The sequence below is a fragment of the Paramacrobiotus metropolitanus genome, unplaced genomic scaffold, assembly GCF_019649055.1.
Source record: "Paramacrobiotus metropolitanus isolate TYO unplaced genomic scaffold, Prichtersi_v1.0 Parri_scaffold0000333, whole genome shotgun sequence".
Classification (NCBI taxonomy): Eukaryota; Metazoa; Tardigrada; class Eutardigrada; order Parachela; family Macrobiotidae; genus Paramacrobiotus; species Paramacrobiotus metropolitanus.
In genome coordinates, this window is record NW_026570553.1 from 18,872 (window position 1) to 45,735 (window position 26,864).

The following is a 26,864-nucleotide window of genomic DNA, read 5'->3' on the forward strand; positions in this document are numbered from 1 at the left end:
CCTAAAAAAGTTACCTTCGAATGGGGAACAGATCAGTGCAGGGCTGTGGAGCAGCTGAAAGAAGCCTTGGTGACGGCGCCGGTCTTGGTCCGTTATGATCCAAAGGCCTTGTCGAGAGTGGTCGTGGATGCCAGCACTATTGCAGTCGGTGCAGTCCTCATGCAATGCCCCAGGGACAAACCGACTGATGTACCGACGAATTGGCGTCCTATCGCATATTTAAGCCGCAAGCTGACCGAGACACAGAAAAGGCTGTATTTTCCAACTGAGCTTGAAGCATACGCCGTTATTTGCGCCCTTAAAAAATGGAAACACTATCTTTCGGACTACCAGTTTGAAGTCCAAACTGATCACCAGGCGCTGGTCTTTCTTAATAATATGCGTGATGCTGCTGGCCGCCTCGGGCGCTGGGCGTTGTATATCCAGCAATTTAGCACTAAACCCGTCCACATACATGGCAAAGAGAACGTAATTGCCGATGCTTTAAGCAGAAACCCAGGGGAACAACCGGAACCCGACTCGGATGACTCGGATATCGAATTCGATTATCGGCAAACTTACCCGTTTGCCGGTGATGCAGCGATGATTGAATGTTGCTTTGCGGTTCTGGAAAGAGATTATGTGGATGTCCGGTTTGAAATGATGTTGGCCGAGGTGAAGGCAGTCTCTCAAGAGGATATGCAAGCCTTTGATGCTGATAAAGTCCAAAAGTTGATTACGGATGACAAAGCCTCACACTGGGCTGAGGAGCAGTCTCGAGATGCACGGATTGTCCGATGGCGATTGCTCCTGGAAAATAAAAAGGAAAAAATGTCGGAGCATGAGAGACTACATTTAAACAAATTTGCTGTGAAACAGGGCGCTGTTTATTTTAAATTCGAATTAAACCGCAAAATCTATTACTGTATGTATGTGCCTGTGCATTGGCGCTTACAGTTCCTTCAGGATAACCATGACTCACCATTAGCGGCACACTTGGGAGTCTTTGCCACCTACAAACGGATGTACAAGTATTTTTATTGGCCCCGTATGTTCGAGTCTGTCAAAAATTATTGTGCCTCTTGCCCGGCGTGCCTTGCACAAAATCCTCTCGCTACGGCTACGGCCGGTGCTCTCCAGTCAAATCCGACCGTTCCTCCTCGGTTAGTTTGGGCAATCGACGTCGCCCCGGCTCTTCCAACAACGGAATCTGGAAATAAAAACATAATTATAGCTGTCGATTACGGAAGTAAATATATAGTTGCGGAAGCAGTTGAGAGAAATGATGCCGCCACATTGGCGTTGTTCTTTTATCGTCGTATCCTTACGGTCTTTGGCATGCCCGTACACATTAACTCAGACCGCGGCAGTAATTTCATGTCTGAGATGTTTCGAGAGCTTCTCGCTCTCGCGGGCGTTGCTCACGCACCGACGGCGTCAGGACACCAGCAGGGCAATGGACTTGTCGAAAAACGGGTTGGCGAAATTAAGAAGGCATTGGCGAAGTATGTTAATGAGCAGCAGAGTGACTGGGACATTTTCCTCCCAGCACTCTGTGCTGCATTTAACAGCAAGGTTGTGGAGCGGACGGGCCGCACACCATTTTTTATGATGCATGGCACCGAGATGCGCTTACCGTTGAATAACTTCCTGCCATTTGAAGAGGATTTCGTGATCCCCGCCCATGTCTATGTACAGCAGATGCAACGTGGACTTGGTGAGGCCTTGGATTTGGTGAACGCAGAGGAGTTTCGGCATAAGCTTAAAGACAAAATTAGATATGATGCCAATATATCTCATACCTCGTATAAAGCCGGAGATCAAGTTTTGGTGTACGTATTACACCGCAAAGTGGGGAAAAATCCATCCCTTATGCCCCGTTGGACTGCTGGATGGGAGATCGTTCGATCGTCGGGGCCGGTGCATTATGTAGTTAAAAGTAATCGACGCGGGAATGTCAAAACTGACACGGTCCATGTTAGCCGCTTAAAACCGTATAATTTCCGCGATGTTGACACTATCTTACAAGATGAGCACCTACCGAAGTTGCTTGACTGTGTGGAGAAGGAATGCCCCGATGAATTGGTTGAGGCACCCGCGCCGCCGCCGGTGATTCTGTCCGTTGACTCAGCATCGTCGCGCCTTGATGCTGAGTACGCAGAATATCTGGATAAACAGATGGAAGAAGTACCGCTTTTGAAGACCCGCTCTGGGCGTGTGGTCAAGCCTGTGGAGAGACTTATTAATCAAAGCAACGACAAAAGCGCACAAGAGACCCGTCGGTTGATGTCAAAAAGCGTATGGTCACAAATGATAGAGAACCGGCTATCCTGAATGTATCCCAGCCGGGAAAAAATCAATCCGAACCAGTTGAGCCGTTGGCCAGTGATGCTCCGTCAATTACCTGTAACGCAATGGAGATCGGGCCGGCACAGCCAATAAAAACTTCGCCGGTAGAAGAGAAAATTCTTCCAGCCCCGGCTTGGGCGCGTCCACTTGAGCAGTTCTGGCCCCAGGGCGTGATATCCGATGATGCCCTTGACAAACAGGAATTCTGGAAGTATCGACAAATGGAGTGTAGTGATGTGATGATCTGGGACGCAGTTGTCGATGGTGGTTGTACCTTAGAGGAATCCCCGTATGCAGCTTGGCATGTGCTGAAAATAAATGGCATTATTTGTCATTACGGTGAGAAAGAGGATATACCATATACCAAAAAGGATACCTAGAGTATTTATCCATTTTCAGTGGCGTAAAATATTAGTTGAGTCTGTACACCGTCGCCTGCTTCACAAATACTCTAGCGCTATTTCACCATACGAATGCCTTTACACAAAGTTGCGATTCTTTTGGCCGGAAATGCGATCTGAGTTGCAGAAATTTTCTGGAGTTTGTACCTTATGCAATAATGATTAAAATGAGCGGCCGTGTAAATCTGTATATTTATTTTATTTTTAAACTTTAAGCGTTGAAATTTTATGCCTTAGTCTATTAATTGGCGGGAAATCCCCAGAATTGCTTGTACGTACAGATTGAGTGTGCGTAGTCGCCATTGGACAGTCCGCGATGACGTAGAGTTTATTGCTCTTGCAGGGACATCTGCGGTGCTGAAATTGCTTGACGGTAGCTGTAAAAATGAACATTCGCACCGGTAAAATCAGTGTTATTCATTCGTCGCCCCTCATCTTGTGCGAGTTGCCCTTGCTTCACTCTGATTTTCTGGCTAGCAAATTGAGACGTACCGTTATAATGCATCGCCCGAAGGTGCCGTCACATCCTTCTTATCAGCATGAGGATAGTACCAGTTCCTCGGAAGATTCTGTGCAGGTTTTGGCCGATGCGCAGCCGCCAGTGAGTCCGGATCCTCATGTTGGATGGCCGGAGCCAACATTTGAATGGTCGACTCGCATGGTTGATTGTAGCATTCCGCCGTCTCCATATGATTATGCTCGTGGAGGAAAGAGTTACGTTCCTCCGTCTGGTTTGATTCATTGTCCCTACAATCCAGACACTGATTACGTGGAGCTTCATCCTGAAACTCGCCTGCGTTTCCGCGGCAAAATTTATCAAAATGGATCGGAAATGACGCTGGACAAATACAATCGCTTTGTCCATACCCTGGATCTGTCAAAGGATGCACACTATGCATTACTCCGTTATCTTCGAGTGGATTTCCGACATGGATGGCTCACTGGACAGATTGTTTGCGAACTCCGTCGGAATTACGGCATCAACGTTGTGCGCAATCCTGTCGAGTTTCTCACTGCTTTGGATTATGTTCCAGGAGAAATCGGAGACCGTGGTGCTGTCGTACAAAAACATTGTAGAAGAAATCCCTGGAAAATCAGGTAATGAAAGCGCGTTTTTTTTCACAATACAACCCGTGGTCGCCATACGCATCCAAAGGTTTGCGGCATTTGTTGCACTCGTGTATTCAGAGATTTTAAGTAGGGTGCGTTTTGCAAGACCGGACGATTAACTGCAAAATCGACGACAAACCTGGCGTTGGTAATTTAAGGTTCCGTTGATCTGCATAAGAGGTTGCATTATACAGTACACAATCAACAGTTCTACAGATAGATTTTAACGTGGCGAACTGTTGTGTTTTAAGAGTCTTTATTTTGGTTTCTTGTCTTTATTTTGGTTTCATGTCACTTCAAATCGAAGCCATTTCACGTTGCAGCGGACAATTAACAATAAGACTTTTTTTGAGGAACAAAAAAGTAAAATTAAAATGTGTGTAAAGTCTTCACGCAGACATATTACCACATATACAAAGCAGTATTACTCCACTTACACCGTTCTCGATGCATGACGATGTTGCATTTCTGAGGTGTTTTAGTTCAATTTCAGTACACTGCCACTGAAACAGTAAAATACTCGCATAACTGTATTTTATTTTATTATATGAATAATTTTTGTATTTGGGAAAAGTGTACTAATAAAAAGTGAAAAGTTGAAAAAGACCATTGGTCTTTTCAGCGCTAACGAGGCTGTTGCGATTTTCGAAAATTCGAGTCCAGTTGGCGGCTCAGGATTAAATGCTCAGGCAGAAATTCGCTGCGCACACAGTCTCTTGTATGCAGTTTTCGTGCTCGGTACTCTTTTTAATCGGCATTTGCCATGACACATAATAATACGCCTGCGCGGGTTTACACTAATAAAAGTTCCAAATTTTAAACATTGAAAAAACATCCAAAATCATTAGCGTTTTTCGTGAATTTAGGACGTGCGGTAAATGTACCCAAAACAGCAGCTGCATTCCCGCTTGGTTGTCTATTTGAGGTCAGTCGTTCATCTCTGAAATCTCTGCGTCGTTATTAGTGAAACGATACCTCCTTTGTTTCGCTACGAACGACTAGTGCTGCCGTTGAAGGTTTGTTAATCGTACCCCGTTGTTAATTCTATCGTCAAGCATATGCCGGTATTTGATATGTACGTGGACAGCGCCAACAGAACGGAACGGTGTCGGAAAAGGGTTAGACTGCAACTCCCGACGTGCGCATGCGTATCGATTGTATTTCCGATCGATCAGCGCTGCTTGCGTAATGCTACAGTTGATGCAAACTGGCGCCGGACTGTGCTGAAAGTTTAGAGGACACAGCGTGCAAAAATATTCACGGACACACGCTGCCCGATTATAACAGTGCGCCTGCGCCTTGATCGCGGAATCCAGCGACAATTACTAAGGGACTATGCGATCGGATTATCGATTTGTAAGGGTGACGTTTATTACGTTGTGGGGCTGCAACGTGGCACCAGTAAGGGAATCACCAACCCGTTTTGGAAAACAATAGAATAGACGTCTCCCTTATCCAGTTTATGGTGTCTTCCTTATCCAGACGCTCCAATAAAATAAGATCCATTGCGCGACTAGTATAATATACTCGCAATGTATCTTATTAAATAAGAGCAAAAGTGCCGAAAATTCGTGGTAATAAAATTTTTATTGTCACGAATTTTCGGCACTTTTGCGGGGCTTAGCTAAAGTAAAAGAGTAAACACGGTTTTAGCAGTCTACATGACAAAGTAATCATTATTAAATTTGGATGTTGCAGCGGGCGTAGTGTTCGGGACACTGCTTGTCATCATCTCCGCTAATGTCAACACATTATAGGAGCCACCGCAGATGCAGGTTGCATCTTCGCTGGCTCAAATAATGTGTTGGTGTAAGCTTTGCAGCAGCAGCTTATTTGCCATTTTTTATGGCTCGTGATCAGCAAGACAAGTTAATTCCACCTTGTTTTGCAAATGTTTCCGGCCTCAGCATGCTGGTCTTCGTGGCGCCGTTTTTGGGGCGTGTTACCGCGTTTAACAGCATCCTCGCCTCCTGGGAACGCAAGCCGCAGTGGTACAAGGCCCTCCTCTACGGCAAAATGGCCGTTCTTCGGAAGAACGGAAGAGATAAAATATCCACTGATAATTAGTGGAAGAACTTCTTCCACTAAATGTCAACGGATGTTTTATTCCGAACGTTCTGGTTCTTCTTATGATGCTAATCACCGCCGCCCTGAACGGCACGCGGGCTGCAATAGGAGGGCGCCGTCCAGACCGTGGACGCGCGGTGAACACTCATCGGCGCGGCCGGTACCCCATCGGATGGTTTTTTGCTGCGCTGAAAAATCTTCCGATGAGGTACCGGCCGGAAACTGCGCCCCTACGAACTACTGTAACGGAAACTGCCTTAATGGAGAAGCTGTTTTGACAGCTAACACTGCCAATAACAGCTGATAATTCGTAATACTGATATTCCTTTGCTTCATTTCAGTCATGACTTTTGCAAGTTTTATGGTTATTACTGACGGGAGCAATCTGTAAAACATAAACGATTGGCTGTGGTGAGATATAGCGACATGTCATGGTTCCATATGGAATGAGCAACAAGTGCAGTTAGTGAACCGGCGCTGGTTAACTTGATCAGTACAAACTACATAAACAACTACAGGCGTAAAAATAATGAAGATCCTTCCAAATATCACATCCCACAATCAGGAAGGGAATTCGTTCCAGACTAACCAATCCAGAATAAAATTCCCTTGACATTCTGATCACTCCACCATCCACGACCTATCAGTAACACAGAAATGGTAATAAAGCGGCCGATGCCGAAGAACTGATTCCATGGTCAACACGATTCCAAGAAACAGTCATTAATAACCGTCGAACGCCTCAGGAAAATTCTTAGTACGTCGGTGGTCCATCAAATGCATACGCTTGGCTACTGTCGTCACCTACACACGAAGAACTGGCAACGGGATACGCTCCAGGAAAAGGCAGCCAACGGCCTTTCGGTACATAGCCGTCGCCAATTCACCCGGTGACGGACGGTGACAGTAATTCCAGTGATTACTGTCGACAGTGTCCTTCGGAAAAAAATAACGCTGCTCATCTCCGGAGCACAAATAAGTGGTATCGGCGAAAGAACTGCGTGCCATGATAGCGGCGGTTATAAAATTCCACACGGCCGGTCAATAATTTGGCCTTCTCGATCACCGATTCAGTGTTTTCGCTGATTGCTTCATTTTTCAGGGTGTACGCTAGATCATCATCGACGTTGGTTTTCCGGTCGTCCATTACAATTTGAAGATACTCCTCCAGGCGCTCCAACTGCGATTCGGTCAGGTTGCCGATGACCTTGCGGTACATGCCCATCTCGTGCATTTCGTCCAGCTCTTCCACTTTAATTACCACCGGACTTTCCGGCGCATTGGACGCGCTGCTGGTCGACGAGGAATTGGAGGAATCGAAGCCGGAATCGGGCGCCGACGAAACTGTACTGTCCCGGTCGCTCTCGGCTTCCGCTGCGTGTTGAGTCTCCCGGCAGTGACGCCGCACACTGGATTTCGTTGTGAACTGGCGCTGGCATTTGTCGAAAGGACAGGTGAACGATCGAAAGCCCCGGGGGGCGTTGAGGTGCTGTTGGAGGGTGGCGGAACGGGTGAACAGTTTCGGGCATTTATGGCATTTGAAGGCTTGGCTTCGGTGTGGCGGCGCTCGTGCCTTTCTCTCGAACCTGTTGAATATTAGAATAGTGATGCTATCAACTTCTTGACTGTTTTCCTGAACCGAACTATCGCGTATAAGTGAATATATGAATGGAGTGACAAGATAGCTCTTGTTAACTTATCGTTAACTACTCGTTACGGTGTGCAAGTGGAACACTATGTTGAGTAAACGGGCGACCTACCATCATGTAGCTCACACAACGTGACTTTGTATTCGTCGCTGTATGTTACAAGACGTACTGTATAACTAGAAATTGGTTCAACTGGTTCTAAAATTCTCAAGTGTTCGGAAAACAGTACGATATGCTTTACGTGCTAAAAGCAAAAATTCTGGAAGGAAATCGGTAACTCAAACTCATTGGACGGTACATCGCCCGTTTAATTAGCATAGCGGCCCGCTTGAATGTCATCGACTCATTAGGAGTATTGTGTAATGGCAGTAGCTTTGCAAACAGACATGGGAGCTCGTTTAACAAGCCAGTTTCTCACTGAAGCGAAGCTAGTGGAATAGGGACGAAATCAATTATTTCCATAAATTACAGATTAATGCTCATAGCCTTTAGAAAATCGTTTTTCCTATGATATATTTCCGAAAGATGTCTATACAGTATCTAAGGTACCATAGCGTTGATGCTGGTCGGTGCATTAAGTGCAACGTAAATTAGTCTAATTTATCACCGGTTCAAGATTGTTAGGTGCCTCGTTAGCTTGTCGTTTCTATTGACAACGAGCTCCTACAGCTGAAGGCATAAAACTGAATACTTAGTGATCGTCGTTCTAATCCTTCTCGGGGGTACATAAAACTATCAGAATACTGTTTCTCCGCGCTGAAGAAAACAGACGCAAATCCACCCGAAACGCATAAATCAGTCTTATGTGGATGCATTATATGGTAACAAAAAATGCTAAATGATTATCGCTTCCGGATAATGAAAATGCCGACAAATTTTACTGCGAGTTAATGAGGCCTGTGTTATTAATTTATGTATATTTACGACAATCTCACTGTGATGACCTTAAGGATCGTTTATGAAAACAGTAATCTGCCAACGCAAAGTAATCAATCTCATTAAAAAAAACCAAAGATTATTAGCTTAGGTATTATGTTGCAGTTATAGTTTAGGACTGCAAATGTACAATATAGTAAGGAACGCTCCCATTTTAGGACGCCAAACCGGGTTAGCAGTAAATAAGCTCTCACCGAAACAAATTTCTAAACAGTACAATAATATTTAGCGCAACAACGACTTCCTAATATTGTGGCATTATTTTTCGTGCGTTGCACCACTTTGTGCATTCTCTAACAGTGTGCAAACTTTAGGGTGTGCAAACAGTCTTATAGCGCTACTACGGAAGATTTCCAATTCTCCGTAGAAAAAATTCTTATGTGCGCTTGGAACAAAATTACTCGATAGACTGAATTTATAGTTTTGCCTTTACAGTATAAATTGCGCTTCTGTTAAAACCTCTGCGCTCTTTTTTAACAATTCTAATAAAAAAACCGACTTGCAGCTGCTTCTGCGTATTGGACAAAAGATACTTATTAAACGTAAAAACAAATTCTAAGACAACCGCTAAAACATAAGAAGAGCTAAAAAAACTAATACCACCTAGGGAACGTTGAAACACCCCAGAAAATTTAAGACAACCTGAAAAAACTTAAGAATACCTAAGAAAACCTTGGAAAACCTAGGAAAACGTAAAAACACCTAAGAAAACCTAAGACAACCTAAGAAAACCTATGAAAACGTACAGTACCTTGTGAATTGAAACGTTTCCGGCATTTTGAGCAGGTGTGATCTCGTGAGGCCACGGAATGTATCCTTTGGTGGGTGCGCAAGTGAGCCAATTGAGTAAAGCGTTTCTGGCAGACTTCACACGCCCAGTCACGTCGTCCGGCGTGGAAGCCAGATGCGCTTTGAGGATATTGATCTGACTAAATCGTTTGGGGCATACGTGGCACCTACAAGGAACGCGGCGTGTTGCTGAAGATGTTTTGAACACAATTCCTTCGCGATTCGTTATAGCATGGTACGAGACCGTTCAACGCACGCGTACGGCTTCTCGCCGGTTGTGGTGACATAGATGGATTTTTAGGCTTTTCTTGCTGGCATACGACTTCCCGCAAATGCCACAGTTCACGCTGGCCTCCTGGTGACTTGGGATTCCCGGGTGACCTGGAAGAATAACTATTCCTTTACTGGAGCTACGATGAGGTACTTATGTGAAGAATGTGGCATACCACATACACATTGCGTATAGAAGTACTGATCAATATGGAGAATAAAGAGCTGTACTGCGATTCGCATACTGAACGTCTGGACATGAGCAATACAATTATCAATACAACACAACACTAACTAAAAGGTCGAAACGAGGCCAAAACTTGAACCACGTAGTGTGATATTTTAATGTAGCATTCGGCACATACTTACAAATTAGAGTTACGCACTGTTAAAAATTTAATTAAGTATACGTAAATTTTTAAATGCTATCGATCTGTCAGGTTAGAAAGCATTATGTCAAGGATGTTTGCATGTACATACTAACCGTCAAAATGCAAAGAACCTGCTGCAAAAATTCGACAAAACAACGCGGAAGATCCATCCAAGGCTCCAAGCATAACGTGAGCATTAACGCTCAATTAAAAATGCTTTACCTGAAATTCATCCCAGCCCATTGTGCAAACGGCGTTTCCATGTTGCATCTGAATTACTGGGAGCCACTGCCGGAAATCAGTTTTTGGTCCAGGTCCAGGGTTTTTGGTCCAGTTTTTGGTCCAGGATAGTGAGAAGTCAATGATGGACATCCCGGGGCTCCAAACTCAAATAAACGGCGCTCCAAAAAAGCAAGATGCGGAGTCACTGCTAACCTGTAATGCGGTTCCTTTCCACTACACTAATTACTGTTTTAACTAGCATGTGCTGATAAAGTAAAGGAACAGGATCACACACCAGTGCTGCTTTATCATTTTTTTCCGGTTTCATCGTTGATAATGGTTCATTTTCTCGTTGCTACCGCCGCGATTCTGCTGCTGCTGGCCTTTTTGCCTGGCTACCTTGGCTGTTCCACACAGAAAGGCCTGACCGTGGACAGATGTAAGTCATTGTGGATGTGGTTGGATAAACTGCCCAGTATCCAGTGTTCTGGCAAGATTATGATGTTCCTGTAATTTGCGGCACAGGCACGTATAATACAAGCCGAAGTCCAAATTGCGCTCACTTCGTCGAGCGTCGTCATGTAGAACCCTGTTGCTCATGCTGGAAGTCAGGCATGACTCTTGTTTGCTGTTATTGGCTTGCTTGATGGCCATAAGATTTGCCCGATCATTTCTACATTCTAATTATAAATAAAGGACCCCCACAGGGAGACAATTTTGGCTGCTTCGGCCAGAACCATGGGATGGCAGAAAAATGCTGACGACAGCGACGAAGCGGTGTTTTTCACAGTCATGGCTTTGCATTCTGAAGTTGATTCGGCCACATAAAGTTGGCAGTACAATGATCAGAATTCTTCATAGATGATAGAACATTGTGGTACTGATATAAAAGCGGCAAGGTCTGTGTGTAAGACGAAAACAGTGGAAGACTTGCGTAGTGCCAGCTCCACAACTCGTGGTTCTTGATCGGCATGAATTCCCTGTATCCCCGAGTGGGCTACCGATCACTTCGGCCGTTTTCATTTCGGCCACGTTCGGCTTGCACACATTGCGACCGTCATTCGAGCCAATTGACTTTATTGCAAACGTGGCTAGCCGTGAGATGTTTAAAATAACGATTTGCAAATATTTATGTAGAATAAATTCAATAATGATTTTTAAAGTAAGGCCAGGTCTACGCGAGACTACTCACGCGCGCAATATTTTATCTACGCGCAAGAGCTTTCGCCCGTAGTAAAAATGATACAAAATCAGCTGCGCGCGCTAGTCTGGTTGCTTTTTCACATATATCGATAGACGAGCAATTAAAAAGTACAAATAATAACAAATTGACCAAAAAGACAGCTACGAATAATAGCTACGGAATGTACGGATACTAATAATTATAAAATCACGATTTGAGTTCATACAGCAGCGTCTCTGCGTTTATGCGGCTACTTAACCGCATGTTTCAGAGCTTCGGCTCAGAGACGCAAATGCTTTGATAGGTAATCTCCGTCTTATTACGAGCGTGTCATCCCTGGGCTCTTGGTGGTTACTGTAACACTCTGGTGACAATGATTTCGCGCAGCCATTCGCGAAATTTCCGGTATGGGCGGTAATGCCATCATTTTTCCAGTTAATAAGTCCAGTTGTTCCATCTTTCCCCTTTTTCTTAATAAGCCATCAGCCACCGTTCTGCAGGAAGTGTCTCTCGCACTCTGAACGGCTCTTCATCACGGGCGTTCAGAGGTCAGCGAAACCTGGTCAGCATTTCCCGTTGCATAGTGCGGATGTGTTTTCGATGTCGTTGTGTTTCTCCTGGCGTTTACGAACACGTGATTGGTCAGTTTTCACCAGTCTTAAACAGTTTTTATACAGTAGCTGCTTCGTAGGACATACAACTGTCTCCAGTTTCAAACAGAGTCGAGCCCAATTTAGAAGAAAAAATATTACAAAATTAACAATTACAACCGTCACGAGTACTGGTATCCAGCTGAATTGTGCCGGCTTTTAATACGAAATTATGCCGGCTTGTTCAAAGTACCGGTTTGTATCCATGGAATTATTCGGACATTATTTGAATATCTGACCTTGGTGATTGTGATGCATACCTGCCGTGGACCAGCGAGTATTACATTACTAATAATATTCTAATATCATAGTTAGTAAAGTGCTAATTCACAAACCGATAATTTTCGAATTATTTCGATAAATCGCGGGCGTAGTTAACTGACCATAAGCGAGAAGCTCACGCGAGTAGCCAAACCGCTACGCGCGCGATACTATCGTATCGCGTATACAGATATCTGTACAGTAATAGCGATGCGCTACAAGGTATACAGATTAGCTGCGTTGTGCAAAATATCGCCGCAGCCTGCATGTAGCCCAAGACGTACAAGAGTAACCAGCATACAGCGCCGTTCATTTTTTATTTGATTTAACCATCATTTTTTTCCAGTGCACCAGATCCTGAACGAAGCGAAACAGCGCAACGGCAACGGCGTCATGCAGCTTCATGGTTACGGGCGCGGTCGCACGTTTGAGGACGTACCTGCAATGGAATGGCCACCGAACACGCAGATTATCCGAGCGCCAGAAGGCGGCACACTGCATGTTCCCTGCAAGAACAACAACACGAAAGTATGTATTCATTTATGTCAAAGGCCCAAAGCTATGCGTAGGAGATGGTAAAACTGAGGGAACTTTGTGCGCCTAATAAGTTCTTTCGTACTATGAAAAAGGTTTTCATCTACAATGGCTAAAAGGGCATGACAAAAAATTAGGTGGGTAAGCAGTATAAGAATTCGATATTATTTTTGTGGGTATCTACCGCCGCTGCCGTCGGCTCGTCCAGATACTGAAATCCGTCATAACTCAAGCGTCGTACGGTGGCGATAGCACCGCTGCACGTTGGTAAATTTAAAAAAAATCCATTAATTGTTAATTTTCAATTAGCAAATAGCCACTGGATTATTTTAACATCTCCCGGTTTGTTCCGGTTTATGTTGTACGTGGGAATTGGGATAAGCAGTGCGTCGTGCAGGTCAACACAACATTTCGCAGAGGACAGCTAGTCGACTTTCGATCGTAGACATTTTGGCGCAAGGTTATCTCGCTGCGAGATGTTTCGTCGCCAGGGCGTTTCGGGGACTAGACATTTCACAATTCACCGCGAGGCTGTTTCGACGGACGTCCTTTTAAGTAGAGAAATTTTTTATCCGGCTTATTGAAACTGTCAGGAACACATACGAAAAAATCCAAGAACCCAAGAGAAAACTAACTGAGAAAAAAATTACGATGTACAAGAAGGTATGAAAGCTAAAAACCATAAGAAAAACCTAAGAAACCTTATAATAACTAAAGAATAACCTAAGGTAACATAAGATTAACCTAAGAAAAGCCTACGATTAACCTATGATGACACACCAATACCTAGCCTAAGAAAACTTTAAAAGAACTTCCAAAAAAGTGGGAAAACCCGCGAAAATTATGCGTGTCGAATTCTTTTGCGGCAAAGTATCCGCGACTAGACGTTCTGCGTCAAAATGTCGCAAAGGTTAAATGTCTCAGTGCAAATTGTCCCTGACCGAAGTGTCCACTGTCCAGCATCGAAATATCCCGCGGCGAGAAGTCGTGCGTCAAATTTAATTGCGGCGAAAGGTCACGCCTCCAAATGTCCGGGTGCTGTCGTGCCGGAAGTTGCCAGCCACGAGTGCACTGTAATCCCCAGCAGTTCCGCACTAATCTATGTAATAAAGTCCGTCTTTTGTTACGGATGAGACACAGTAAAGGTTGCCTCAGTGTATCAATACAACTTATAACAGAGTGATGGTAAGCACTTGCAGTGTTACTAGGCGGCCGGTCGAAGTAATAGCGATTTTAGATTTCACAAAACAAGTTACGTCCAGTTCGACGTTCGGGTAGAAGTTGGCGTTACGGGTTGATTTACGTCCGTTCGCGACGTAAGGCGCCGTAAGCCAACGTCGTTGGCTGACGCGTAAAACTGTCTGCCTTACGTGGATCTGTGCAACGGCTCAGCCATATGTTAAAGCGACAAGCCAGCGTATGCTGCCTGTGGATCTTTTTTGTGTGCTCTAACCGCCTCCCCGAGAGCAGGTTGGTCACGCTCTCGGCACTCTCGATTCGATTTATTTTTCAGCTGTACGTCACTGCAAGTGTGCATCCGTACAAGCATTTTAAACGCTGTTTAGTCTGATAACGTACTGTTTATCTGACGCGGTAGTTTCTAGTGAACGGAGCCTAAACCATGTGAAATCTAAAATTCCCTAATGTCAATGCTGTTTGAACCTCGTGTTCCCTTACGTACTTAAATATTCGCAAGTTGTACTAGTGGAAAATTTCCCTGCAGTTTTTCGCCGCTTGCCGATTGAAGAATTAGCTTTTTTTCACTAGCAAATTCGTCTGATCAGTGGGATCCGGTTTCGGGTGACAGTTCTAATTTGTGGTTAATATTTATTTTTATTTGCCCTCTGTCAGTCTGTTGTCATATCTGCACTCCGCATTGAGTCTCGCAGTTCAGAAATTGTCCGTATCAAATTCTCCGCTGCTGTAATGTCGTGAATACAAGCTACACATGTGATGCTTATTTTACATGACGTTTTGGCGCACAGGTGTCCCACATCGAGATTCCGCCGGCGTACACGTACAGAGGAAGGCAGGTTACTGTTACGGATGTCAACGTTCCCCGCAGAGTGTTCGAGGGAGTCAACTATCGCTGCAACTTCACGGAGAAGTCCAGTCCGGGGGAGAACATTGCGCGCAGCATCAAACAGGTGACCGACTACGATCCGGCCACTGGTGCGTTCTCCATCGCGCTGGAGGACTTTACCAACGCCCACAGCGGCCTGTACGAGTGCCTGCACTCCAACGGCAGCCAGCGGGTGGTGACGCAGCGCTATTATGTCAGCGCCACCCTCCTCCGCCACGACGTTTTCCAGCCGCCCATGCCGAACGTCACGGCGCGCTACGGCGAACCCGCGGAAATGGAGTGCCCGGTGCATTTCCGTTTCCTCCCCGGACACCTGACCGACCGTTTTCTGTGGCGCCGCGGCCGCTACCTGCTGATGGGCGATTCCATCCCGGAGATGGCGGATAAGGCCATGTCATGGCGGGGCTTTTATGGGCACATTGAGACGGGCATCAATGCAGCGTTGCGGTGTCATGCCACCTTGAAGATCCGCCGTGTCACATGGAACGATGCCGGTCTGTACGAATGCTGGTTCCGCGTGGACGATGGTCTGGACGAGTGGATTGTGCAGGAAGCATACCTGCACGTTATCTAACCGTAGCCGCTAGTACACAGCTCCGGTTATTCGTTAGCTTAGGTTTTCATTTTTGGAATATTTAGTCAGCGTTGCCGTTTCTACTGTGAACAGTCAGTACTCTTGTCGCAAAATGTGGTAGTGACTAAATACCGTTAGATAATTCTAGCGATGTATGGCAGTGCCTTTTTGCTTTTCGAAATTGATTATTGGGGTTGCTGCAGTCACTACTGAACCTGTGTTGCGGCGCATCGCATATGATAAAGGTGTACAAAAATTTGCAATTAGTGATCATTATTATTAATGATTCTTGTCCATAGAATAAAATAGTACAAATTCGATAATACATACACACTACCCTCGCGCCCCCAGGAGGCTGCCTCTGGCATCCACGAAGGTGAGGGCCACGTAAGTTATTGTTGCAGTACATATCAGTAACTGTATATAAGCAACCTTATATGATGCGCACTGGAGGAAGAATATTTTCGCGCGAAGCAAAAAGTCGACGAGCTGAGTATGAAATATTACTTTATTGGATTTTGGTACCGCGTTTCGCTTTAATCAGGGGCAGAAAAGCGATGAGTATTTTAGACCACTTGAATTACAAGTACATTAATATTATTACAGACCCCCACTAACATTTTCTCAACAGATTTCAACATTTTTTTGATCTTGCACACTCGAGAAATTGATAATACATAGACAAATCAAATTTAATATTACACAAACTGTGTAATACACACAAAATTTTAAACAAAGTTCTTATCGCATGAAGGATACACGAAGGATATACGAAAGGTGTATGTGGAGGATAGTTGGGATACAAACCAAAACCGCTGCCTGTCCGCATGGGATGGGAATGATTGCGGTTTTGCTAGCTGTTTTTCGAAAAGATGGTTTTTAGAAAAGTCGGTTATTAAAATTTTGGCGTGCAAAATGTTTTTCGGATGGATGCGCGTGACAATCTTCATCCTGATTCGTAACCGGAACAAGGATTCGGATTCTGATCGGCATACAGCAACGCTCATTAGATAATTGCACAACCGTGGAACATAACTTGTGGTTACACAAGCGTTGTTCAAAGGTGACACGTTCAGGAAAACGTAAAGAGTCGGTCGAAATTGACTCGAAAATGACACTTGTAAAACACTTCCGTGTTCATCACCACTCGAAATTCATCGGGCTACAGAATGCCGTAAAGCAAGGCAACAAAGTGTTTGGTAATGCTGGAAAGTGGAAGTTTTCATGCATGTACAGGAATTCGGTACCATAGGCATATACCATTGCTTTTACTTAAGTATAGATGCTGTACACAAATTACAGCGCTTTAACCAATCATTATAATACGATGTAATTAAGAGTAAATCCAGGCTATGCTAAACGTGCAGATGCAGTATCAGTAATCGCCTTTTGTTGATCTATAGCTCAATAACCCATGCGCCCATTGGGATAGGAGAATTAATTAGCGTAACTGTGATTCTCTGTTCTTGTTGTGTTGTAGACACCGCAAAGAACCACATCCAATTTTGACACCTTAAGAATTGGCAAACAATAGCACAAGCTTAGTCAATCAGAGCACTTTTCTGTGTTAGGATAAACCTGTATCCTTTAACTTTAGCTTCAACGTTTAAAATCGTAGATTGGCGCAGTTTGAACGACGGTTCAGTACATGCTTGCAATCTGTGCAACTTGCCAAGTTCTTATTTTATTCGCAAGGTAAGTAAGTTAGGAATCGTAAGAATTCTAGATGCGGTCGTGCTTGTGCTTTTGTTCCAACAAAGTTCAGCTGCGTCTTTAGGTTCCAGGGCGATGGTTTCACAGAAAAAAAACCTAACCGAATTCGTTAACGCTCTTAGCGACTTAACCCAGTTACACAAACGTAACAACGGAAGTTCATGGCATCTTTATTGACAAAGGAATGGAAGAAAGGGAACAATGTTTGGGCAAGAGAGTATTACAAGGTTGATCAAGTTCATGCAGGCTGTAGTAAGCGAGTGCAGAGACTGAATTCTAGAAATTCCCGAGAAGGAAATTGTGATATTTTCCCGGTACGTACTTTACAGTTACGTATTCACGCGATTATGACTGACCTTGTCCCAGCAACGGCGCCGCAGAACGCCACCAACATGTACAGTCCGCCTCTCCACTTCACCTAGGTCCACTCCGGCAGAAACGACCGGGATCGTGGCGCACACTTTCTCAACTGCCAACGCCGGAAGGAGAAGCATGCGTCTGTCGTTGGCGGCCGAGGAAGAAATCGCCACTTTCCGACACGGACGTTGCCGGCATGGAATTTGCCCGTGAAGTACTCCACAGCATCCTGCTAACCGCATAACACTAACAACGCGCCGCGAGTCGCGTGTGGACGCTGGCCGACGCGTGCACTTGTGGATCATGGTATTGCATAGCTAACTTTCTTCTGTCATAGGAAGTGTATCGATAGTCCTGGGTGGTATGTAAAGTGTGATAACGGAGAGGAATGTCGTTGGAAATCTTGTGAACTGTATGCATTGGCTCGTGGCTAGGAGGTCCATTTTGTGGCAGTAAGCTTCTGGCGGAAAAGTAGTAATCATTCTCGCTTAACCAACTAGGCGGAATACATTACCGTGAATAAGCGACTGACAATCGTTGCGCTGCTTGCTGTAAAGGTCACAGAAGTAGCCGTATAGAGATACGGTTAACAATGGCTGCTGTTATTGTTGTGGAAAAGGCCGCCGGATCCTGGGCCTTACGGGCCTTTCTTGCCAAAGCAGTTGTAAAAAGCCTCAATACACATTTCAGGATCCAGCGTATTGTTCCAGTCCAGTATACTCCACAGGGTCATAGTCTGCAGTATAAGATTTCTTCCTCTGGTTTTGTCCGTTTGGGTCACAAACGCGTAAGCAGTAGCGGGAGATGCCGGGGGTTTACAACGCCACCTAGAACAACGATTGTGCCGTCAAAGGATCGTCATCAAGCTGATAACTGTCAAGTAATGTGTAACTGTACTGTACTCGTATTCATACTGTGAATGTGCTGTACTCTTGTGTAATTGTACTGTACTGTACTATACTAATACTTACTCCGCAAAGCAGGAGCACAGCGCCGTCCATTGTGGTGAATTCCAAAGGTCATCCTTGGATAATTTCAGCTGATCGAACGCCCACAAAATTTTGGAGATGCTCGTATTACTTGGATTGGGACAGTTTTGATCCATCACTTCAATCAGCGATGATGCCAGGTTTGTTTCTGAACCGTCCCGGAAAAAGCAGTACGACCATGCGGCTACACGGACGGTTAGTCCTCTGCTAAATCTCATTTGCGGAAGCACACAGGACCGTTGGCAAAATGACGGCAATCGCGCCGGATTAAAATGCAGTTTCCAGTGTTTGAACACGATATGGTCACACACCGTCGCGCATTGCTGGAGAAGCTGCATAATCGAGTCGTCCCAGTAGTCGGACTCCGGGTGGAAATTTCGTGCACGCGGTGATGGTGTTCCTGAACTATAACGATCCAGTTTAGCTTGACTCGGCTGTATTTCAGAAGCGCAATCAACGGCAGCAGGAATAACCTGGAACACCAGTGACCAGCTAAATACAATGTGCGCACGGATCCGGTTAGAGCACACTGAATTATCTGAATTATCTGCATCATCTGAATTATCTTTCTGAACAAACGCAGTAGATAAAATATTATTCCAGTTCCAGGACACCCTGCAAATCGAAATGGGCAGATTATTGTTCCGCCGTCAATCAGAAAAGAGGAAGCGGCAATTTTTTACAGCCAGTAGCCGATATTCTTGGTTACTACGCACCTTCTAAAGAGGGATCGATCATAAATGGTCGTGTAGGACAGCACAGCAGACAGCAAAACTTGGGGGAGTTGTTGCAACGCGACATTAGTGTTTTCTCGTGATTCATCTGAATATACGCAAAACACTGCTGTATAAGTGACATAGGTACTTTTTTTCCATGTCAGAATAAATTCAGCGAACATTAGAAATTTACGGGTTACGCTTAAATCCGTACTACGGCGCTCCACGCTACACGGTTTAAACACTTAACTCGCTTTTGAGTGACTGGAGGCTTCGTACACTCCAGATATTTCAATGTAAGTAATTGTAATGGCCCGGCTGAATGTGGCTAGAAAATGGTCGGTGCAGCAAGGGACTATCTAAATGCGAAGCACGGTTACGCACTGGGATAAAACGTAGAGCTATGGCCATCAGTGAAGCGCCAACTTTCCGCCAATATCGCTCCACTTGCACCTTTACATGCTCAAGGGAAGAGGCCCGGTACATGGTACCAAATTCGAGTACATGGAAAAAAACTTTTACTTTCGCGCACTCGCAAACACTTTTTTGTTTCGGTTTATAACATTCTGTAGCTAGAAGATTTGTATACACTGGCGTGAACACCGTTTGTGCGCGCAAGATCCGGTTCGGGAGTTATGGCTGTTAGAAACTTCCAAAAAGCTTAAATGCATTCAGGTGTACCAAAAGTCTCATTATGGACCGATCTCCCTCAAATTTTGCAGGTAAATGCACATAACCACGAAGAACGTTTTTACACCGATCCACTGTTTTAGCATGTTTTTCAAATTTTAAAATGAATTTCGAAAATTTTAAAATTAATTTTAAAATTTTAAAAAAATCCTGGAAGTCTTGATCGGAGTAAAAATCGGCTTGTACATGGATGTACTAGAGTAGAGTATTTACAGTAGTACCTACTTGCCTTCTTTCACAGCAACAGACTGAACCATAGAATTTACCAAGTCCGTGATGACACCGTGTGGTCCGTGTAGACGCTCGCTGAACTCTCGGAAATATCTCTGCGCCTGCAGTGACGCGAATTCGCCAATTTTTGTGTTTAAAGAAGGAGAAGGGTGTCCTCTACACACAACAGTTACGTCCCGTTTCGTAGAGCAGACAAACATAGTTGCAGTGCAATTCAGCCAAACTGTAGGGAAAACTCTCCAAAACTGGATTTCATAGAAACACGAGAGGTCCACATCATCCGGTAGAGGAATGGTTCTCTTGTGGAATGTTCGACAATTCACGGAGGGTGCGTTCGTAGAAGCAGGTCGCAAGCGCTTACAAACCAAGGCAGGTTCATCGTTGATTACGGCGATGATGTTGCTGTTATTTGGTAGTGGAACCACAATCTTCGCTAGTCTCCAGTAGCTCTCCACATAACGCAAGCTAACTGGGCTGTCAAGAATCATCGTTCGAAATCGTGTATCATGCAAAATATGCGCGGTACACCAGTGTTCTGCTTCCGTACCTGGCAGCTGTACAAGGGCTTGTATTCCACGTTCATTCTCGCCGATTTCGGGTCTCTCCAGTACAGCACTTGTCGCATTTGACGAAATGGCACGTAAAATGATTTCTTTTCGATACAAAAATTCAGTTTAACCATCAGCCCACCTTCCACGACGTCGCAAACGTATCCACGGTATAAGCAACTTTCATGTTCATCGCAAACAATGTCGACGATGAAGTCGTCGTAACGGTCCGTATGGCGCTCTGGCGTACGTGAGTGGTATCTGCTTAAATAGTGCACTTTATGCAGATATCCGTTTCCTGCCATGGTAGATAGAGCATTCAGGGAATTCCGGGAATTAAACGGGAATCCCGGGAATTAAACGGGTCTAGTGGAGGGCAAACTGAGAGACCGAAGTGCGATTAAGGGAGGCTGTCCAGTTCATGGTCGCAGTGTCATTAAGGTGCCTCTGTCTGGCTGGAATCAGATGTGGATTGTGGAAGCGATCCATGTTTTCTGTGCAAGGCGGCGCAAGGCAGACGTGATGCCGTTTGCTTCGAAAAAGATTTCGCATCTTCCTCACAGCTTAGGTCAGCACTTCTCCTTTGTGTTTGGTGCTTGGTTGTACATAAAAGGATTTCGCTGTTCCACGGTCGACCGGATGCTAGGTGTCATCATCCATATGACCATATCCATGATCCATATGAACCATCGTTCCGTTACACTTTTGACAGGATGATGAGAAGAAGTACGTACGTATAAAAAAATCCTATCCCGCCAAAGAAAATCGGTATCCCGCCCAAGCAACTATTGTGACCGCTCTGTACGTCGGCTGCATCTTCGTCGACTATATTAGGCGATAGGCTTCTTCTGGTTGGATGTGGTAAGCTCCAAGAGCGACGGCGCTTGGATTTTGAAACGTGCTCGCGATGACGCGATTGAATTACATGGATATCTAAATAAATACGCTAGACGCCCCAACCTCCGACTCGGATAACAAGATGCTGAAGAATCATTAGTGACGCTAAAGAATCATAGTGCATTCGTGAGGCCGTCTATTTGCACCGTTATGCTTGGATGAGTTCCGTGACTATGAACAACAGAACGATGAGAATGAAGGCCGTGTTCCTATGAAGAAGTACCCTATTTTCACTTTCTTCGGTCAGCAGATTCCAGATGCAAATAGCGAGTTCTCACTACTGCGCACGCAAGCAATGTTCATCGAGCAGCGTGTGTACATACTGACTGTATGCCGTACTCTGCGCTGCAACTCGTGCTGTCCCGGATGCAGTCTAATGTTACCAGTTAGTCCCAATTCAGGTCCACACTTCATACAGCTCTCTGCGCGATTTTCATGTCAGCCGACGGGAACCTCTTGTCTTGGTGTTCCGCCTGGAATCTGTATGTTGTAAAAATCCTCTATAATCGTAATGAATATTGACTATGGCTCATACATTCCCATCTTGGTGATTTCGTCCAACGTTACTGCAACCAAAGCATCTTTCGTGTAGCCGTATGTTTTCGGTGGGCCGATTCCAGTTTTTACAATTTCCAGACGACAACTGCGGGAAAGACCGCGGCGGTTGGGTTGTGCACTGATACCAAGTACCGTCGGATATCCGAATAGCGCTGCACTCTGTCCATGGCGGCCGTTGTCAAGTCACAAGTGGATTATGACGAATATACACTGCAACCAGAGTGCCTTCGTGAGGCAGTCTATTTGCACTGTTATGCTTGGATGAGTTTTCCGCGTCTTTGTGTGGAATTTTTGCAGTAGATTAGTAGGTTCTTTGCATTTTGACGGTTATTAGGACTTATGCACACGCAAACATCCTTGACGTAATGCTTTCAAAAGTGGCAGATCGATAGCATTAATATGAATTTACTCATAGCATTAATTTGTTGGTTTCTCTAGCGCAATTATATGCCAAGAACTCAGTCAGTAGATTATAATACTGAAGCTGTTGGGAATATATTTTTATAACCACAAATCCGCTTCCTTGCATTTTACAGGAGACGTTCAAAAGCATACTAATCGAAGACAAAAGTGCATTTCATGCCCAAGCATCTGGAAACTCTTGGCAGTTGCGGGTGTAGCGTTTGCTTTTGCAGTATATTATGTCCGCGAGATTGGTGGTACTATTATTTGGAATCCGTTTGGAAATGGAGCAGTTATTGTGATTATTTTGGTGCACTTCGATTCCTGTAGACGCCGGGCGCAGACTGATGACACAAGAAAGCCATACCGACGTGTGAAGGCTTTTTCTGTACCCGAATACCTGTATTTCAAAAACAGTCTAGAAATTCTTCCGGGAAAATTGTTATGAGACATTAACTGAGCGAGTATTCGGGACACTTGTGGCGCAGTAACCACAGTTTTACGATGTGTTTGATTCACGGATGGATAATATAAACAGCAGATCGGATGGCGCTGCGCAGCAGTCAGGTATCGACACCGGGATCCTTTCCTGTCGAGGGTCAGCAACCTGGCGTCAGTTTATGACTGACGGCAGACTACTGGTTTTCGGAAGAACTCCTCTAGACCCACTTATTGTACACCATGTCCAGCATGCGCAGGAAGTGATTTGTTTGGATACTGTACCTTGAGGCTTGATGTGCCCAGGCGGATGCTGTCTGCACTTTTCTGTATGGCGAAGCGGAATCATCAAGATAATAGAACGACGCACGCGAGGTATTTTGTACATGATTGTATATGAATTACTCCCTCGAAAGCACTTCAATTAAGCAATGCTCACTTAATACGATGATGGTTTTGCTGCATATACAAGGTTTTGAGCGGCTGATTAAGTACTCGTAAACGACTTTTAGCTTGGCTTTCCAGGTCAGAAATTCAGAATAACCTTCCAAGTGTGCCCAGTATTAAGAGCGTTTCTTGGGTACTGCCAATCGTGTGAATCGGATCGCCCGGTAGTTTGTCTGGGTCTCTCCTTTTAACTCAAACGAGTAGCCTGTTCGCAAAACGTTTTAAAAGCGACTAAGTTGGACACCAAAACATCATTCTGCGAACTGATTATGTCTTCGAATACAAAGTGAGCGTTCCCAGCAGTCACGCTCTTCGTCCGCATCGATCGTCTACTGACATCATGCCGCTCTTTTAACTGAGCACCAACCTTTCCAGATCGATTTCCCCGCACACTTCCACGAAAATTTAACAAAGACGCTGGACAACTGCTGCAGAAGGATCCCAAGGTAAGCAAATTGCCAAGAACGGTTTTTCCGATATACGCTTCTTCAAAGTGTGACCTTTTGCAGCACCTCTCGGTGTGCGTCAGCACCGATCAGTTCCTGACGTGCGGCCGCACCACGGAAGCCTGCGCGTTCGGCAACCTGGCGTCCAGCGGGAACTTTATTGGGAAGCACAACGAAGCGTACATCGCAGCAGAGCGAATTGGTCCACAAAAAGCTAGGAATCGATGACGCGTGGTAAGGAAAGACATTATATTGTTAAGGAGAAAGCTGCGCACACCACGTTTTACCACCAAAGTCTCCGCACACCACCTTTCACCACGACCAGGCTGCGCACACCACTGTTCGCACCACGTTTTGTCTCGGGCCACCATTTTTGCGCACCACCATATATATTTAATAATATCGTCAGTCTCGGGACACCACCTTATAATCGTAATTTCGGAAGCGTACAGTGCTCGGTCTTATATACGACTAATACAGTATGAGCTATGTTGTATTTTTCGTGTGTGTACAGCAGGTAGTACTTTACTTATAATACGTTGTATCTAACGATAGATTACAATGTTTTGGGTTTCAATATAGCGCAAGGCAAATCTTTACTAATTCTGCATGCGTAATGCAAGTCAGTAAGCACTGAAAGTTCTTAAGTAAGCACAGCAAAAAGTAAGTAAGCACTTCTTAAGTAAGTGAACACAGTAAAAAACAGGTGGTTGCTTGCTTTCGGCAAGCAACCATCCGCAAACAAAAACAACTTGCGTTCGGCAAGTTTGTAAAACCGAAAAATTGGCTAAAGCGGAGACAAACGAGTGGTATCAAAAAAGAGGAGCCAGGCCGCGAGACGAAAGAGCTGTCTTTTTCCGCCCGTAAAAACAATTAATTAATTTTGTTTTAAATATTGGTGTGCACTCTGCCCTTGGTGGTGGCCAGAGATCTCGGTGGTTTTTGTAAAAAAATTAGAAAATAATAAAAAGTGGTGTGCGGAGCCTGGCGGTGGTGTTTCGTGGTGTGTGGAGACTTTGGTGGTGAAACGTGGTGTGCGGAGCCTTCCCCTATTGTTAAAGCTCACTATCGAAAAAGGCTATTTACAGTTTTCTTGTGACATACAGTATACACTTGTAGTCAACTAAAAAGTGCGCTTTTCTACAGTGAGCGTTGGGATAATGTAATTTTTGCAGGTTTACGCTGTTCTTCAGCAATTATCCTGCGAACGAAATGGGTTTCAACGGCACCACGATCGACAGCTTCAGGAAGAAGTCGCAGATAGCACCCGCTACCTAATAATTATTGGCCCCTAGCTGTACTGCCAATTCTGCTGGATTCTTCTGGATTTGCACAGCCTAATTAAGTTGTGTCAACCGCCATGCTTTTCGTATTCAGCACAGCCATTTCGGGCCAGGCATTTCTACTACACTCTCGGGTTCCGCGCATGGCGAATACTGCCTGGCTGCAATTTAAAACGAACTGCCGACGCCCGTATGGAAGGCGCCTTCTCGAACTACTGTACAGTACAATCTTTGTGGTTCAGTATTGTTTGCATCCGCCTGTGATTTATTGTGCACTGTAAACCTCGCTGCTTAGATTTTTCTGATTGTTTGTATCCAACACTACCACGAAATTCTAAGACAGCAATAATTTTCCTTCAAAAAACAATACTGTCTTCGAGTGAAGATGTCTGTGTTACAAATGTGTGATACAAATGTGCTTAAAACGTGCAGATTCTTACAACCGACGTTAGTCGACGTAATGTAATGCAGAGACACCTGACCTGATTGTTTTATATCTAAAGGTCATGAAACACATCGCGATGATTTCTCTTACGCACGGTTCTGTTACACAGTGATTCAGCCAGTTTTGGTCATTGTGACATCCGGTTTTTCCAGTTCGTCACTGTCGCACAAAGCTGTTCCACCACAATTCTGGACTCCAATATGTCAATACAAGTTTTGTTTAGCTATTTACCGACCAGAATTCGAGGTCCCGTTTAGCGGATTGTCTGCTCCTCATGTAATAATAATAATAAGAAGAAGAATAATACAACCAAAATCCGATCCTACTAGCTTCTGACTTTTGATTGCTGACATAACATCAATAGTTTTAAAGCAAGGGATCCGATTCAGGTGCGAAATGCAGTTAATTTCGTAAAGGTGCGTATCACACATCCAACCGTATGCATTATTGGCTGTGAGACCTTGCCATCTTCATGAGGTCCACTGTACGTGTAATAGTACCTTGGTAATGGTTTTATTTCATAAACGCGTATACATTACACATTGAAAAGAAACAGTAATCACAACAACAAAATTTCATTTAAAGCTGCCGCTCCATCCACTGTTCCAGTACTGAAGCGGCCTGCCCCGCTGAATTTCTAGTGACAACCGTTGACGGAGAAATTCATGGGGCGAGGATTCACCCGTGTGTAGTTGAAGTCGTCTGCCGATTTCTTTTACTAAGAGTATGGCTTCCCCCATGACCCAAGAGTTTCGAAACCGAGTGGAGAGAAGACATATCTACCCTCCGAATACGAGTACAGTCGTAATTTTTTATCTTCGGCCTCCGCAGCAGCAGCTCCAGCGGTAACTGACGTGGATTGCAGGTAAGACATCGCAACGGTATCCACGCTGGACCACGCACGTCTCGTCCCACGCCAGGCACATACCACGCTTCCAGGCAAAGGTTGTGCACCCATCCGGACGGCGATCGGACGTGTGGGATGTACCTGTAGTTGTACTAGTACCTGTCCTTGTACTTGCACGGAAATGCTACAATTTTACTCGTATGTACATGCCGCCGTTGCCACACGTACAGTGCGCTTGATGTGCTATAGTAAATTATGTTCATTAACTACATTACTGAATTATAATCACAGTGACAGAAATTCTTTAACAGAATGTACAATCAATAACATACTGCATATGCAGTGTAACGGCCAAAACTGAATGCCAAATTGTTACATTTTCCGGTTGAATCTGGATGGACAACAGGCTGAAAAATGCACTTCTTCCCT

The 26,864-nt window shown here is 44.8% G+C and overlaps 3 protein-coding genes and 1 long non-coding RNA gene across 6 annotated transcripts; 2 read left to right on the forward strand and 2 right to left on the reverse strand.

Moving 5' to 3' along the window:
• Nucleotides 1–6,331: 6,331 nt before the first annotated feature.
• Nucleotides 6,332–11,102, reverse strand: LOC129602127 (zinc finger transcription factor ref-2-like). Of its 2 annotated transcripts, XM_055501099.1 has the most exons (5): nt 10,439–11,102; nt 10,144–10,356; nt 9,537–9,661; nt 9,243–9,447; nt 6,332–7,492 (listed from the first exon to the last, which is right to left on the reverse strand). In XM_055501099.1, exons 4-5 carry the CDS (start codon nt 9,266–9,268, stop codon nt 6,865–6,867), a joined length of 654 nt encoding a protein of 217 aa, XP_055357074.1. In that variant the 5' UTR covers nt 9,269–9,447; nt 9,537–9,661; nt 10,144–10,356; nt 10,439–11,102; the 3' UTR covers nt 6,332–6,864. The 2 variants fall into 2 exon arrangements, with proteins under 2 accessions (XP_055357074.1, XP_055357073.1); XM_055501098.1 differs by having other exon boundaries at nt 10,144–11,102.
• LOC129602125 (uncharacterized) lies at nt 10,034–15,530 on the forward strand. Its single transcript, XM_055501097.1, has 3 exons — nt 10,034–10,582; nt 12,584–12,765; nt 14,757–15,530. Exons 1-3 carry the CDS (start codon nt 10,480–10,482, stop codon nt 15,426–15,428), a joined length of 957 nt encoding a protein of 318 aa, XP_055357072.1. The 5' UTR covers nt 10,034–10,479; the 3' UTR covers nt 15,429–15,530.
• On the reverse strand, nt 13,838–21,820 carry LOC129602124 (uncharacterized). Of its 2 annotated transcripts, XR_008692354.1 has the most exons (5): nt 20,123–21,820; nt 19,204–19,309; nt 18,470–19,102; nt 17,498–18,325; nt 13,838–13,870 (listed from the first exon to the last, which is right to left on the reverse strand). XR_008692354.1 is itself a non-coding variant. In XM_055501095.1 (4 exons), exons 1-4 carry the CDS (start codon nt 20,610–20,612, stop codon nt 18,136–18,138), a joined length of 1,419 nt encoding a protein of 472 aa, XP_055357070.1. In that variant the 5' UTR covers nt 20,613–21,820; the 3' UTR covers nt 17,316–18,135. The 2 variants fall into 2 exon arrangements, 1 of the variants encoding a protein (XP_055357070.1); XM_055501095.1 differs by lacking the exon at nt 13,838–13,870 and having other exon boundaries at nt 17,316–18,325.
• Nucleotides 21,821–21,981: 161 nt separating this feature from the next.
• On the forward strand, nt 21,982–25,547 carry LOC129602126 (uncharacterized). The gene is made up of 5 exons (XR_008692355.1): nt 21,982–22,431; nt 22,664–23,342; nt 23,493–23,860; nt 23,924–24,094; nt 25,036–25,547. It is a non-coding gene; the product is annotated as an uncharacterized LOC129602126 (long non-coding RNA).
• Nucleotides 25,548–26,864: the final 1,317 nt, after the last annotated feature.